The sequence below is a fragment of the Tachysurus vachellii genome, chromosome 5 (genome assembly GCF_030014155.1).
Source record: "Tachysurus vachellii isolate PV-2020 chromosome 5, HZAU_Pvac_v1, whole genome shotgun sequence".
NCBI lineage: Eukaryota > Metazoa > Chordata > Actinopteri > Siluriformes > Bagridae > Tachysurus > Tachysurus vachellii.
This window is the reverse complement of record NC_083464.1, coordinates 1,402,624-1,415,764: the sequence shown is the minus strand read 5'-3', so window position 1 is coordinate 1,415,764 and position 13,141 is coordinate 1,402,624. Positions and strand designations below refer to the sequence as shown.

At 38.0% G+C, this 13,141-nt stretch overlaps 1 protein-coding gene across 1 annotated transcript; it reads right to left on the bottom strand.

Moving 5' to 3' along the window:
- Positions 1 to 4,275: 4,275 nt before the first annotated feature.
- Positions 4,276 to 12,266, bottom strand: LOC132845483 (C-reactive protein-like). Its single transcript, XM_060869474.1, has 3 exons — positions 12,135 to 12,266; positions 10,014 to 10,075; positions 4,276 to 5,076 (listed from the first exon to the last, which is right to left on the bottom strand). The coding sequence occupies exons 2-3, from the start codon at positions 10,069 to 10,071 to the stop codon at positions 4,448 to 4,450; spliced, it is 687 nt and encodes a 228-aa protein (XP_060725457.1). The 5' UTR covers positions 10,072 to 10,075; positions 12,135 to 12,266; the 3' UTR covers positions 4,276 to 4,447.
- Between the last annotated feature and the right edge of the window lie 875 nt (positions 12,267 to 13,141).

The following is a 13,141-nucleotide window of genomic DNA, read 5'->3' as shown; positions in this document are numbered from 1 at the left end:
CCAATGCGAGTAACCGTTTCCTCTACCAATCAATTTAGATGCGTATTTTAAGTAGGAGTCTCGCATTGAATCGTAAGGTAAATTTAAGTTTCTGTGACGATTTTCCAGTTAGGGTGTGATTTAATTTTGGAGTCTAAGCTTGCCATTCCTTTCCTTCCTTTGTAATTTCTTCTTTTTCAGTCTCTTCCTCCCTTTCCCCAATTTCAATTTCTTTTGTGTATTTTATTTTCATCTTTGTTTTCTCTATTTCTTTTCTTTGTCTGTGTAGTTAGTTTTATGTTGTGTTTGTCTCATTCATTAAATGCCATATTTTTGATTTTTGATCAACATTTAAAAAAAAAAAACATTTTCATTGTAACTTTGAACAAATGTTTTAAACTTACTTCAGTCCTTATCTCTGTGGTGTTCTATGTAGCTCCCTGGTCCTGTCTCATGTCACTGTCTATTGTGTCAGATATATATGGATGAAATGACAATAAAAGCTTCTTGACTTGACTTGACTACTTAAAAAAATGCTGTTACCAATAAAACCATTCAATATGTTTGGTTCAAATGAGTAAGATTTTATTTTTCTTAAAAAGAAATGATTTGTTTAAAATGATCCACAGATCCATATCCCTTTAACTGGCCCCACCCCAATATTAACCAATCAGGATCTTACACACCAGTTGGCTTTAGAAGTCAGTGGTGAGAATGTGACTTAGCAACACATTAGATACCACGTATGCCTTGTTGTATTCTATTCTTGTTATATTCTGTCTATCTCTTCTCCTTTCTCATTTATTTCTTCTCTCAGTTTATTTATTGTTTCATCTTTCTCCTCAATTTCTTCTCTCAGCTCTTCTAGCTTTTGGTCCCTGTTATCCAGTTTCTGTCTCTTTTTATCAATCTTCTTATCTTTCTCTTCTAGTTCCTCCTTCAGTTCCACTATCTCTTCATCCTTCTCTTCTAGTTCCTCCTTCAGTGCCTCTATCTTTTCATCCTTCTCTTCTAGTTCTTGTTTCATTCTCTTAATCTTTCTGTCTTTCTTTTCCAGCTTTAGTCTCTGACTCTCGATCTTCTTTTCATGTTGGTCGAGTTCTTCTCTGACTTTTTCTAAAATGTTTTCCTCGTGTAGTTTTTCTCTCAAGATGTCCAGGGTGTCCATTTTTCAAAAAGAATGCACACTGAGCGAATGTCCTCCTGCACTGTTCAGAAGAAGCAGTCAGCAACAGAAATATAGAGTTTACAAGAATGAATGATTTTTTTGTTGTATGTAAGCACTCACCTGATTAAACACCACACAGTTTTTCAGTTAATTTTAATTTTACTGGCTGTGCAAACAGAATATGTGTGTGGAAGGTTTATTTTCTTCCTATGAATTTGTTGGCACAGTGTAGATTAAAATCCTATGCAAATTAAAAATGCAAAGCATTCATTCATTCATTCATCTTCTACCGCTTATCTGAGCTTATCTCGGGTCACGGGGAGCCTGTGCCCATCTCAGGTGCCTTCAGACATCAAGGCAGGATACACCCTGGATGGAGTACCAACCCATCACAGGGCACACACACACACACTCTCATTCACTCACGCACTCACACACTACGGAAAATTTTCCAGAGATGCCAATCAACCTACCATGCATGTCTTTGGACCGGGGGAGGAAACCGGAGTACCCAGAGGAAACCCCCGAGGCACGGGGAGAACATGCAAACTCCACACACACAAGGAGAGGAGGGAATCGAACCCCGACCCTGGAGGTGTGAGGCGAACGTGCTAACCACTAAGCCACCGTGCCCCACCCAAATGCAAAGCAAGTTACATTTTTAAATCTCTCTCATGCTTCTGGTGAAACTTGACATCTGCATCATCAAGACTCTAAAAGACGTTCCTCAGAACTACACAGATTTCCACCTCATCTCAGTAAATAAATCTGCTCCTGGAAGAACTGGATTTTATTAGAGAACATTCCTAAACAAACATCATGAATTTTTTTAAAGGTAAAAGTTCTTTAAAAAAAAGTAAAAAAAAGTTCTTTAAAAGTAAAAGTTAGTGTTCAGGTAAAACGGGGTTGGGGGCACGGTGGCTTAGTGGTTAGCACGTTTACCTCACACCTCCAGGGTCGGGGTTCAATTCCCACCTCCGCCTTGTGTGTGTGGAGTTTGCATGTTCTCCCCGTGCCTCAGGAGTTTCCTCTGGGTACTCCGGTTTCCTCCCCCAGTCCAAAGACATGCATGGTAGGTTGATTGGCATCTCTGGAAAAATTGTCCATAGTGCGTAAGTGAATGAGATTATGAACAGCCGCTACGTTAATTCCTCTCCACTGCTTCTCTCTTTCTACCGATGACGAGGCATCCAGAAATTGTACCAGCTCCAATTGTCTTCCGTGTGATGAAGATTTTGGATCTCCACTGAGATGAGGACGACTCTGTGAGGATCCTGAGACATCTAGAGATCTACCAGCTCCAGTTAGACTCTGCTATACTAAAGAGGAGATGTGAACTCCATGTGGTCTTTTACACCAACACAACATTTATCAGACTGTATATTTATAATCACACCCCCAGTGTCACCCAGATGAGGATGAGGTTCCCCTTTGAGTCTGGTTCCTCTCAAGGTTTCTTCCTTTACCATCTAAGGGAGTTTTTCCTCCCCACAGTCACCTGAGTCACCTCAGACTTGCTCATTAGGGATAAATACAAACACATTTAAATATATCTAATATTAATCTTGAGTTTTGCATTCAATTAATCTTTATATTATACTTTATAATAACATTTTGTTCTATGTTTATGTTCTGTAAAGCTGCTTTGAGACAATGTCAATTGTTAAAAGTACTAAATACTCCAGTGTTGGGGGTTCGATTCCCGTCTCCACCTTGTGTGTGTGGAGTTTGCATGTTCTCCCCGTGCCTTGGGGGTTTCCTCCGGGTACTCCGGTTTCCTCCCCCGAGCCAAAGACATGCATGGTAGGTTGAGTGGCATCTCTGGAAAATTGTCCCTAGTGTGTGATTGCATGAGTGTGTGTGTGTGCCCTGCGATGGGTTGGCACTCCATCCAGGGTGTATCCTGCCTTGATGCCCGATGACGCCTGAGATAGGCACAGGCTCCCCGTCACCCGAGGTAGTTCAGATAAGCGGTAGAAGATGAATGAATGAATGAACAGGTGCAAGTCCAACCCTGTTTCTGAGAGTCTATCTTTACACAAAATTCAGCAACAATTTAAACAATAATCTGAATAATTGAGTGGAACTTTGATCTGCAGAACACACTTATTTATTACATCCATGTTTTAGCTCAGTTTCACAGGTATTAATATCTTTTATTGAGTATTACGACTTTGGGTGACTAAGTCTTTTCTTCTTGACACCTAAAGTCATCTGATTAAAAGAAAACTCCTATGGGAGTTTGTGTCTGTGATGAAGGTTCAATATGCTGACCACATGATGGTGAGGTCAAGTAGCAAGAGTGAGATTCTCCAACAGGTTTTAGGTTTTAAATCCATTTATCAATTTAGTTAACAAGAAACTAATGCTCTAGGACTGAGAAACTAAACTGTCTGGTTTCTAGTGGTAGGATTATCTTGTTACAGCAGATCTCTACACATACTCAGTGTAGCTTTATAAAAGAATGTGACAACTTTATAACAAAATTCAACAGAGAAACTAACAGAATAATTATTGAAGAAAAAAATCCCTCACCAGGATTAAACACCTTCAACTGATTGTGTGTGCAGAGAGGAAAGGGCAAAACAGAGCTAGGTAATCATTAACACGTTATTCTTGCATGGTTGGTTGAACCAGTGAATATTTGGACTCGTCATTTTTACTCGTCATCCTGTCACACTTGTTTTTTAGAGAGATGTGAAAATGACAGTCAGACTTGTTTAACTGGAAAGGTTTGTTTTTCTTCATACGGTGTCCACTTTTAATAAGATATTACACTGTGTGTGTGATTGTGTGTGTGTGTGAGTGTGTCTGTGTGAGTGTGTGATTGTGTGTGTGTGTGTGTCTGTGTGAGTGTGTGTGTGTGATTGTGTGTGTGTGATTGGGTGTGTGTGTGTGATTGTGTGTGTGATTGTGTGTGTGTGTGTGTGTGTGTGATTGTGTGATTGTGTGTGTTTGAGCTCATTCACTCCATAATTTTTTTTTTTCCACGTTTCCACATGGCTTTTGTGCTCACCAGAGGGCACCAAGTGCTCAATGTTCAAACTTCATCTCAGCATGGTTACTGTTTGCAGCAAAAACACAACGAGGTGAAGTAAACTGAACCATTAGACTCTCAACTTTCAGTATTTTCTCTCAGATGCTTTTTATTTTACAATTCTTTTATTTATTCAGTTTCAGAGTTTCTCCTTTCAGATCAGATGGACATTACTTACAGACACTGATTAGTCAGTAATAATAATAATTGGATCCTCAATCACATGCTAAATTATATCAAATAAGATCAAATCAGAAGCTATATCATGTACATGTATTTATCTCGGTGTCTACCTCAGACACATCAACCACGTTCCCAGAGATTTTGTACTTGAGAGAATTCCAGTCCAGCACATTCCCACGTACACCCAGGTCTTGATACTCATACAGCTGCTTAATCTGACCTGCACGCAGGACACTGTCCCACATGTGTACGTCTGTAATTTCACCCACGAAGCTCTGATTTTTGTCAAAGTTGCCCAGATACGAGTCAGGATCCTGTCCAAGAATAATAGCTCCACCTTGACTTACACTAAACCCGCGTTTGTAGATTTTCAGCATGGTGCGTCGTCCGTTCACCCAAAACGCGGTGGCTCCGGTTCTCGACTCCCAGGTGACACACAGGTGAGTGGGGACAACAGACAGCGGCGGTAGTTTAAACGTAACACTTTCACCACTGCTTCTCAGGTAAAGAGAGTATACTCCTTTCTCCTGCCACACGTTGAGCTCGTCAGCTTCATTAGTACGGTAAGCGAACAGGATGGTCTCACGGTCGTTAGGGAGTTCAGAGGCAACACGCATGCAAAGAGTGAAGGCCTGTAAATTCAGAGGTTTCTCTGAAGTGAGCTGCACATAGGCCGTGTCAGTCTCCTGAGGGAACAGGAACACATTACCTGTGTTGAAGGGGGAGACATGAAAAGATTATTTAAATATTAAATCCTTTTCCTTCAAGTTGGCAGTTATTAGGCCCCTCATTAAGAAACCTAATTTAGATCCTAATGAACTATCAAATTACAGACCTACAGTATTTCACACCTAACGTTTACAGTATGTCTAAAATACTAGAAAAGGTTGTGTCTGTTCAACTGAGCTCCTTCTTACAGGAGAACAATATCTAATGACTTGTTCTTAGCTTCGGACCAAGACTGAAGCATATATATCGAGAAAAGCAGAGGTCCTAGAACTGATCCTTGAAGGACCCCATGATTAACTGGTAATAAACTGGAGGATTCAGCATTTAATTCTACAAAATGGTATCGATCAGACAGGTAGGATCTAAACCAACTTAAAGCCTGTCCATGAATACCTGTGTAATTTTGTAAGCGATCTAGGAGAATGTTGTGATCTATTACATCAGACCAAATGCACATTATCATCCAGTGCTTGTTAATATTATGAACAGCAGCTACGTTAATTCCTCTCCACTGCTTCTCTCTTTCTACCGATGACGAGGCATCCAGAAATTGTACCAGCTCCAATTGTCTCCCGTGTGATGAAGATTTTGGATCTCCACTGAGATGAGGACGACTCTGTGAGGATCCTGAGACATCTAGAGATCTACCAGCTCCAGTTAGACTCTGCTATACTAAAGAGAAGATGTGAACTCCATGTGGTCTTTTATATCAATACAACATTTATCAGACTGTATATTTATAATCACACCCCCAGTGTCACCCAGATGAGGATGAGGTTCCCCTTTGAGTCTGGTTCCTCTCAAGGTTTCTTCCTTTACCATCTAAGGGAGTTTTTCCTCCCCACAGTCACCTGAGTCACTTCAGACTTGTTCATTAGGGATAAATACAAACACATTTAAATATATAATATTAATCTTGAGTTTTGCATTCAATTAATCTTTATATTATACTTTATAATAACCTTTTGTTCTATGTTTATGTTCTGTAAAGCTGCTTTGAGACAATGTCAATTGTTAAAAGTACTAAATAAATTTGAATTGAATTGAATAATGTAAGGGGGCACGGTGGCTTAGTGGTTAGCACGTTCGCCTCACACCTCCAGGGTTGGGGGTTCGATTCCCGCCTCCACCTTGTGTGTGGAGTTTGCATGTTCTCCCCGTGCCTCGGGGGTTTCCTCTGGGTACTCCGGTTTCCTCCCCCGGTCCAAAGACATGCATGGTAGGTTGATTGGCATCTCTGGAAAATTGTCCCTAGTGTGTGATTGCATGAGTGTGTGTGCCCTGCGATGGGTTGGCACTCCATCCAGGGTGTATCCTGCCTTGATGCCCGATGACGCCTGAGATAGGCACAGGCTCCCCGTGACCCGAGGTAGTTCGGATAAGCGGTAGAAGATGAGTGAGAGAGAGAGTGAGTGAGTGAATAATGTAAATGTAAATAATGTAATTTCTACAACAGTTTATAATACTGCAACCGAAAGCTCCTGAGGAATTAATGGGTCATGGTAAACTCCGAGTTCTGACCCAACACTAATTCCTTCCTGCTAAAGTCTTCAAATGATTGCTGATAAAGCCCAGGGGTCTCATTTATAAAACTGTGCGTAGGATCCCTACTAAAAGTTTACGTACGCCCAAAAGCCAAAAATGGCGTACGCCAAAAAAAATTCCGATTTATAAAACCGTGCGTATGCACTCCTGTAAGCAATGTTCCCTTTATAAATCACAGATCACCCCAGGGGCGTAGCCATCATTTAAAAAGTGGGGAGGACGAAATGTCTAGTGTTATCTGTTTTTTTTTTTTCCAGTTAACCCTTGTGTAAATGACAGGTTTTATTTTTAATCATGATTTTTTTAATCATGCTTTATATGCGTTATGATTATATATGATTATAAAACAGAAAGAAAGAAATAGAACAGCTTGCCACTGGGACAGTGCCCTTAAAAGGACATCTTTGTACCTTATTTACCTGCTCCTTATTATTAAAATGACATCTTTAATGTCACTATTCGTCGTCCTCGTCTCTGTCGTGTACATACAGTGACACATACTTGATATGATGTAGAATTGGCAGTTAAACATGCTGTAAAATCTCAGTTCAACATTATCTTTATTCTTATTTGAAGGGTTTGATAACACACTTGTTAAAACAAAAGACGTTATAAAAGAGTTTATATAACGTTTGTCAAAGCAGCTATTTTTCCTTCTAATCCTTTAAATTAAAACTTGCTAATTATTCAACAAGAGCAACAGGCAGAGTTACTAAACATTGTACAACACAATTCTGATACCATGTGCCAACTTACACTTGACATTTTTATAAAAAAGGAGTGAAGCGTTTTTTGCCCCTTTGAGCTCATCGTAACCCAACGCTGGACCGCAGGTGTGACTCGAGCTACAGTACTGGGGGCGCGTGATGATGACGTGACAAGTGAGTGACTGATTGCCGTGAACGTCATGTATAGACGATCTTAAACTTTCTTGTCTCTTTGAATTTTAAATCACGCTGCATTTATATACATTGCTCCATTAAAACCTCAACATGTGGTGAACACAACTCTCCACTAAAAAAGTGAAGGGGACGAATTTACTTTTTATAAAAAGTGCGGGGGACATGTCCCCCACGTCCCCCGCAGATGTGCGTACGTGAACCAGCCTCAAATCCCGCCCTGTACACGCCCATTTTTAACCATAAATAGTCAATGCAAATCACTGCGTGGGCACGAGAGTGGACCTCATTATAATGAGTTTCCTCTGCGCTCTGCGGGTTTAAGAATGGGGTGAAGAGCCAGCGTCTCAGGGGGTAGCCACTGTCGCCTGCAGGTTATAATTATATTAAAAACAACATTGTTATAATTATATTAAAAACTAAATTTTTACAGTTTCTACTTTTTAATATTGTTAAACTCACCAAGAAGCCAGCCATCATGTACTGCGCCTGCATTTAGTCTGTTCCCTACACTGTTATGTGTCAAGATAAAGGAATCATGTGTTGAACACAAAGTTGAGGATTACTTATAGTTTTTTTTATATAAATAATTTACCTGTCTGCCAATTCCCGCTGGAAACAGCCGGTTGCCAAGAACCCCAGAGTGGTGAGGACTTGGACTGGGATGGCATGGTTCCGGCGTGTTGCCCTCTGTAATACTGGACCCAATTCAGCACATAGATCTAAGAGCACAGCTCTAGGGAATCTAAATCGGCTTATTAGCCAGTCATCATCATGGGCCAGGAAATCATCATGGTCCCTGAAAACTCGTTCTCTCCTTATTCTGCCATTGGCGTAATCCTCCAACAGTGCCAGCAGTGCCATCATGAAGCATTACATACCCCGGTCACCGGAGGATTTATATGTTTCTAGTAATTAGACTGATCGTTAACACCTTGATAAAATCACAGAATTAATTTGTGGGTGAAAATTTAAGACGAAAATGTTATAGTGAACACATGCTTCTTCATGACGGTTTTGTAATGAACACCGTAATAGTTAGGACCGATGATGAGTAGCGATTGTGCTTCATGACTGTATTTGCAGACTTTGACATTTTATGATATATGTACATTAAGGAAAATATTTCGTTTTTACACTGTGTTCTGCAGTTCTCTAATAAAAGGGTATTTCATGCTATTCTGTATCACATGTAGTCGCACCATCTCCTCCTGCGCTCCCGTTGTGGACAATGTGACTGTAAGGCAGCGCTGATTATTCATTCATTCATTCATTCATTCATTCATTCATCTTCTACCGCTTATCCGAACTACTCGGGTCACGGGGAGCCTGTGTCTATCCTCAGGCGTCATTGGGCATCAAGGCAGGATACACCCTGGACGGAGTAGCGCTGATTATTATTATTATTATTATTATTTTTAATACAATTTGAATTACGTTTGGATTTTACTAGATGTATATAGCCTAAAACAATCGGCACAAATAACACTGTTGGATTTAATCTTCATGATAATGTGGATATAACGTATGAAATGGAGTGAAAATTAAATGTCATTAATTCTTATAATCGTTCTTCTCACATGTATTTTCTACAATCTAACTTCAGTTCACTACCTCACCATCTGTGTCGCCAATTCCCTTTGTCTCCAGAATGTGCGTACGCACGTCTCAAACTTTGCTTAAAGGTGCGCACGTTCTCCCGTCAAGTTTGTTTTTTATAGATCACAACCTTTGCGCGAAAACTGGTTTCCAGCCCCGTTTTGTGCGTACACACGCTTTATAAATGAGACCCCAGACCATACATGCATTGTGTAGAGATTATATGCTTTGTGTGTTTGGAATAAACGCTACACCTTCTGCCTCTGAGGGTTCCTTACACCATTATGTTTCACTGCAACTATTGTGTTTTTATGGTGTATTTACATCAAACATATCTTTTAGAATTATGGCTAAAACTGCTCATCAGAATAAAACACATTTTGTCACATGGTTGGCAGGTTTGGATTTTTTTCTGGAGAAAAGGCTTAAAATTCACTCAAAAAAGCCCAAGTTTTAATTGTAGAAAGAAAATAAGTATTTCTTTAAATAAGACTAAACAATATCAATGGATATGGTTCCATGATACAGCTGATATTATTGAAATTCATTTATCCCTCTCTCCTGATCAATGCCTTTCAATAAGTAAGATCATATACATTTATAAACTCCAACAAGATGTGAAGAACCTGGTACAAAACCAGCTGCTCTCTCTTTGGTGTTAATCAGATTTATTTAATTGATGACTTCTGTATAAGAAGAACTTTTGAATATGATTCATTCTGAGCACATTCACATGACACATTATTAAAAGTTCTGCCTTGTAACACAACCAGGTAATTGTAAGTTACCACCTTTAATGTCCTACAGCAACCAACAATATTCATATGAAAATAAATCAGAAATATTTTAAGAAAGAACGTGAATAAAAACTTACGTTTATGAGCTGAATCCAGAGCCGGAAGAAGCAACAGCACCACAAACACAGTCTTCATCTTACTGTGTGGCAGAAATTAAATCAATAATATATACATAGAAAAAGTATTACAAATCATTATATCTTCATTCACACACACACACACACACACACACATGCTGCTGCAGATATTTACATTTTCTTAATGAATACACATACACTGTCCCAACATTAAACCTGTGCTTCAGACTCAGGTTTTTCACACTCTATCAGATTCATCTGAACATCTCACTCATTCTCTCTCACTCATTTTCTACCGCTTTTCCGAACTACCTCAGGTCACGGGGAGCCTGTGCCTATCTCAGGCGTCATCGCACATCAAGGCAGGATACACCCTGGACGGAGTGCCAACCCATCACAGGGCACACACACACTCTCATTCACTCACACACGCAACCAATCAACCTACCATGCATGTCTTTGGACCGAGGGAGGAAACCAGAGTACCCGGAGGAAACCCCCGAGGCACGGGGAGAACATGCAAACTCCACACACACAAGGTGGAGGCGGGAATAGAACCCCCAACCCTGGAGGTGTGAGGCGAACGTGCTAACCACTAAGCCACCATGCCCCCTCATCTGAACATCTCTACAGGGTTTACTGTGATGATGGGAGAAGATGTATTGCAATCAAACTTTAATGAACAAAACTCATGAACAAAAAAAGTTTTTAGGCATTTCTTTATACAGGATACAAACAATGTGGTGTGAGAAGACTGAGAAATAATGTTTCATCTTAATCATCTAACATTTGTGTGTGATGAAGATGAACCGACTTTGGAGCTTGAGAAGGCAGATAACCAGTTGTATGTCTGAGTATTAATCTGGTAACACAGTAGTTTTTTCAGCTTTTGGTAAACGTTGTTTTCCCACAAAAGTTAACTCAGAACAGTAAACATTTCACAATTTGTCACTAGTGTAAACAGTTCGTTCAACTCTTCACTCAATAACATTGACATTTCTCATCGTGTGCTAAAAGTTGCCACATAACCTTCATATATCCTTCTCTGGAAAAGATTTTGGGAATTGTTTTGGAATTGTTGTAGTTTTTTTGGCTATATTTTATTCTAAATAACAAAGTATTAAGTATTAAACATGTGCAATAACAAAAATTTGGAAAAACTACCAATATTACCATATTACCATTTTATACATTTTGTTTTGTATATACTGTATATTATATTATGTCTCTATTCTTTTTATATATTTGCATTTTATTACTCTTTACAAATTTCCCCATTGTTGGACGAATAAAGGTATATCTTATCTTATCTTATAATCTGATGACCACCCAGTGATAACATTAGACCATTGTGCTGACTTAGATCACTAAAATAAACATTTTAAAATATTATGTTTCTTGATCCTTCAGTTTCTGGGACATTTTAAATATATTTCTGAAAAACTCCATTCTCAGTTCAGCTGTTGGTCTGTCTGTCTGTCCACATTTGTTAAGATTACTGCATTGTTAATTGTTACTGTTAATTACACTTTAAAAGTTTTTTATTTCAAATATAATATATCGACAAAGTAAAGTTCCTGTTCTTTACTTAAAAAGGTTTAAAACTAATGTGAGAGTATGTTGTTATAAATTATTAATACTTATTATTACTTTTCTTATAAAAAACTAAATATGAAATATTTAGTATTTAATATTATTTACTGACCAGTTATCTGAGTACAGTACTGTATGTAAATCAGTAATTAGAGCATTCATTATAAAAATACAGTGTATTGCTCTAGAACACAGTTTAATAGAGATGAAGTTTAATACAATAAAACAGCACAGTGTTAATGTTATATAATGTTAATGTAGGATATTTGCTAATTACACCATGGACTGTAGACACTGATTACAGCAGTATTCCTGTGACAATGTAAGTGACTGGAAACACAGCTGTCAGTATTTTACTGTAAAGTTTACCAACGTAGCCACTAATCTGATTTGGTTTTATTGTCATTACTGAAGCAATAATCTTAACACTGCAGTCTCCTGTGACAGAACTGAATCTTATGAAACAACACCACATTAACCAGGTTGTTATGCTACAATAACAGAATCCCAAATTGAACAAATACTTACTTTCTTTTGCAACACCTGCTGCATAAGAGAAACACAGCATGTGATGTGAAGGTCCAGAGATAACTACATCTATCTGGGGTGGGTAGATATCAGATCATCAGTTGCTGTGAGCTTGTGTCATATTTCACCAGTGTTAAAGTCTAAAAGGCTGATTATGAAACACAGATTTGTGAAGTGTTTCTAAAAGTCAAGTCAAAAATGATAATAAATTTGGTTCCACTTGCAGAAAGAACCAGAAAGAATCATCTTCAGTTAAAAGACGTTAAACTGACATTAAGTGTCTGGTTCAAAACTAAAGATTGTCTTAAATCAGCAGAAATCAGGGTGTGAATTTATAATAAATTAATAATAATAAAAAATAATAATTAAACATTTTTCAAATCTCAGACTAATCAAAATTTTACATTATTATAATGATATATATATATATATATATATATATATATATATATATATATATATATATATATATATACAGTACTGTGCAACAGTTTTAGGCAGGTGTGAAAAATGCTGCAAACAAAGAATGCTTTCAAAAATGGAAGTGTTAAACATTTATTTATAAATAACATTAGAATATATATATATATATATATATATATATTAATATTAATGTTAATATATATATTAACATTAATATTAATATTAATATAATTTCATCCTCCCCAGTATTCTTACCTACATATTGAATAAAGTTCGTCCCTTATTGGACCTAAATCAAATATTGCAATCAGTAATAGGTACAAAAGCTGAGTTATTTATAGAGGTTTGGCACTAAATTTTATTTGTATAGCACTTTTAACAACGGACATTGTCTCAAAGCAGCTTTACAGAACATAAGAAACATAATATGAGAAATTTATTATACAAAGATTAATACAATACAAAAGTATAAGATTAATTTTAGATTTATATTTAAATGTGTTTGTATTTATCCCTAATGACCAAGCCTGAGGTGACTGAGGTGACTGTGGGGAGGAAAAAGTCCCTTAGATGAAAGAGTGAGA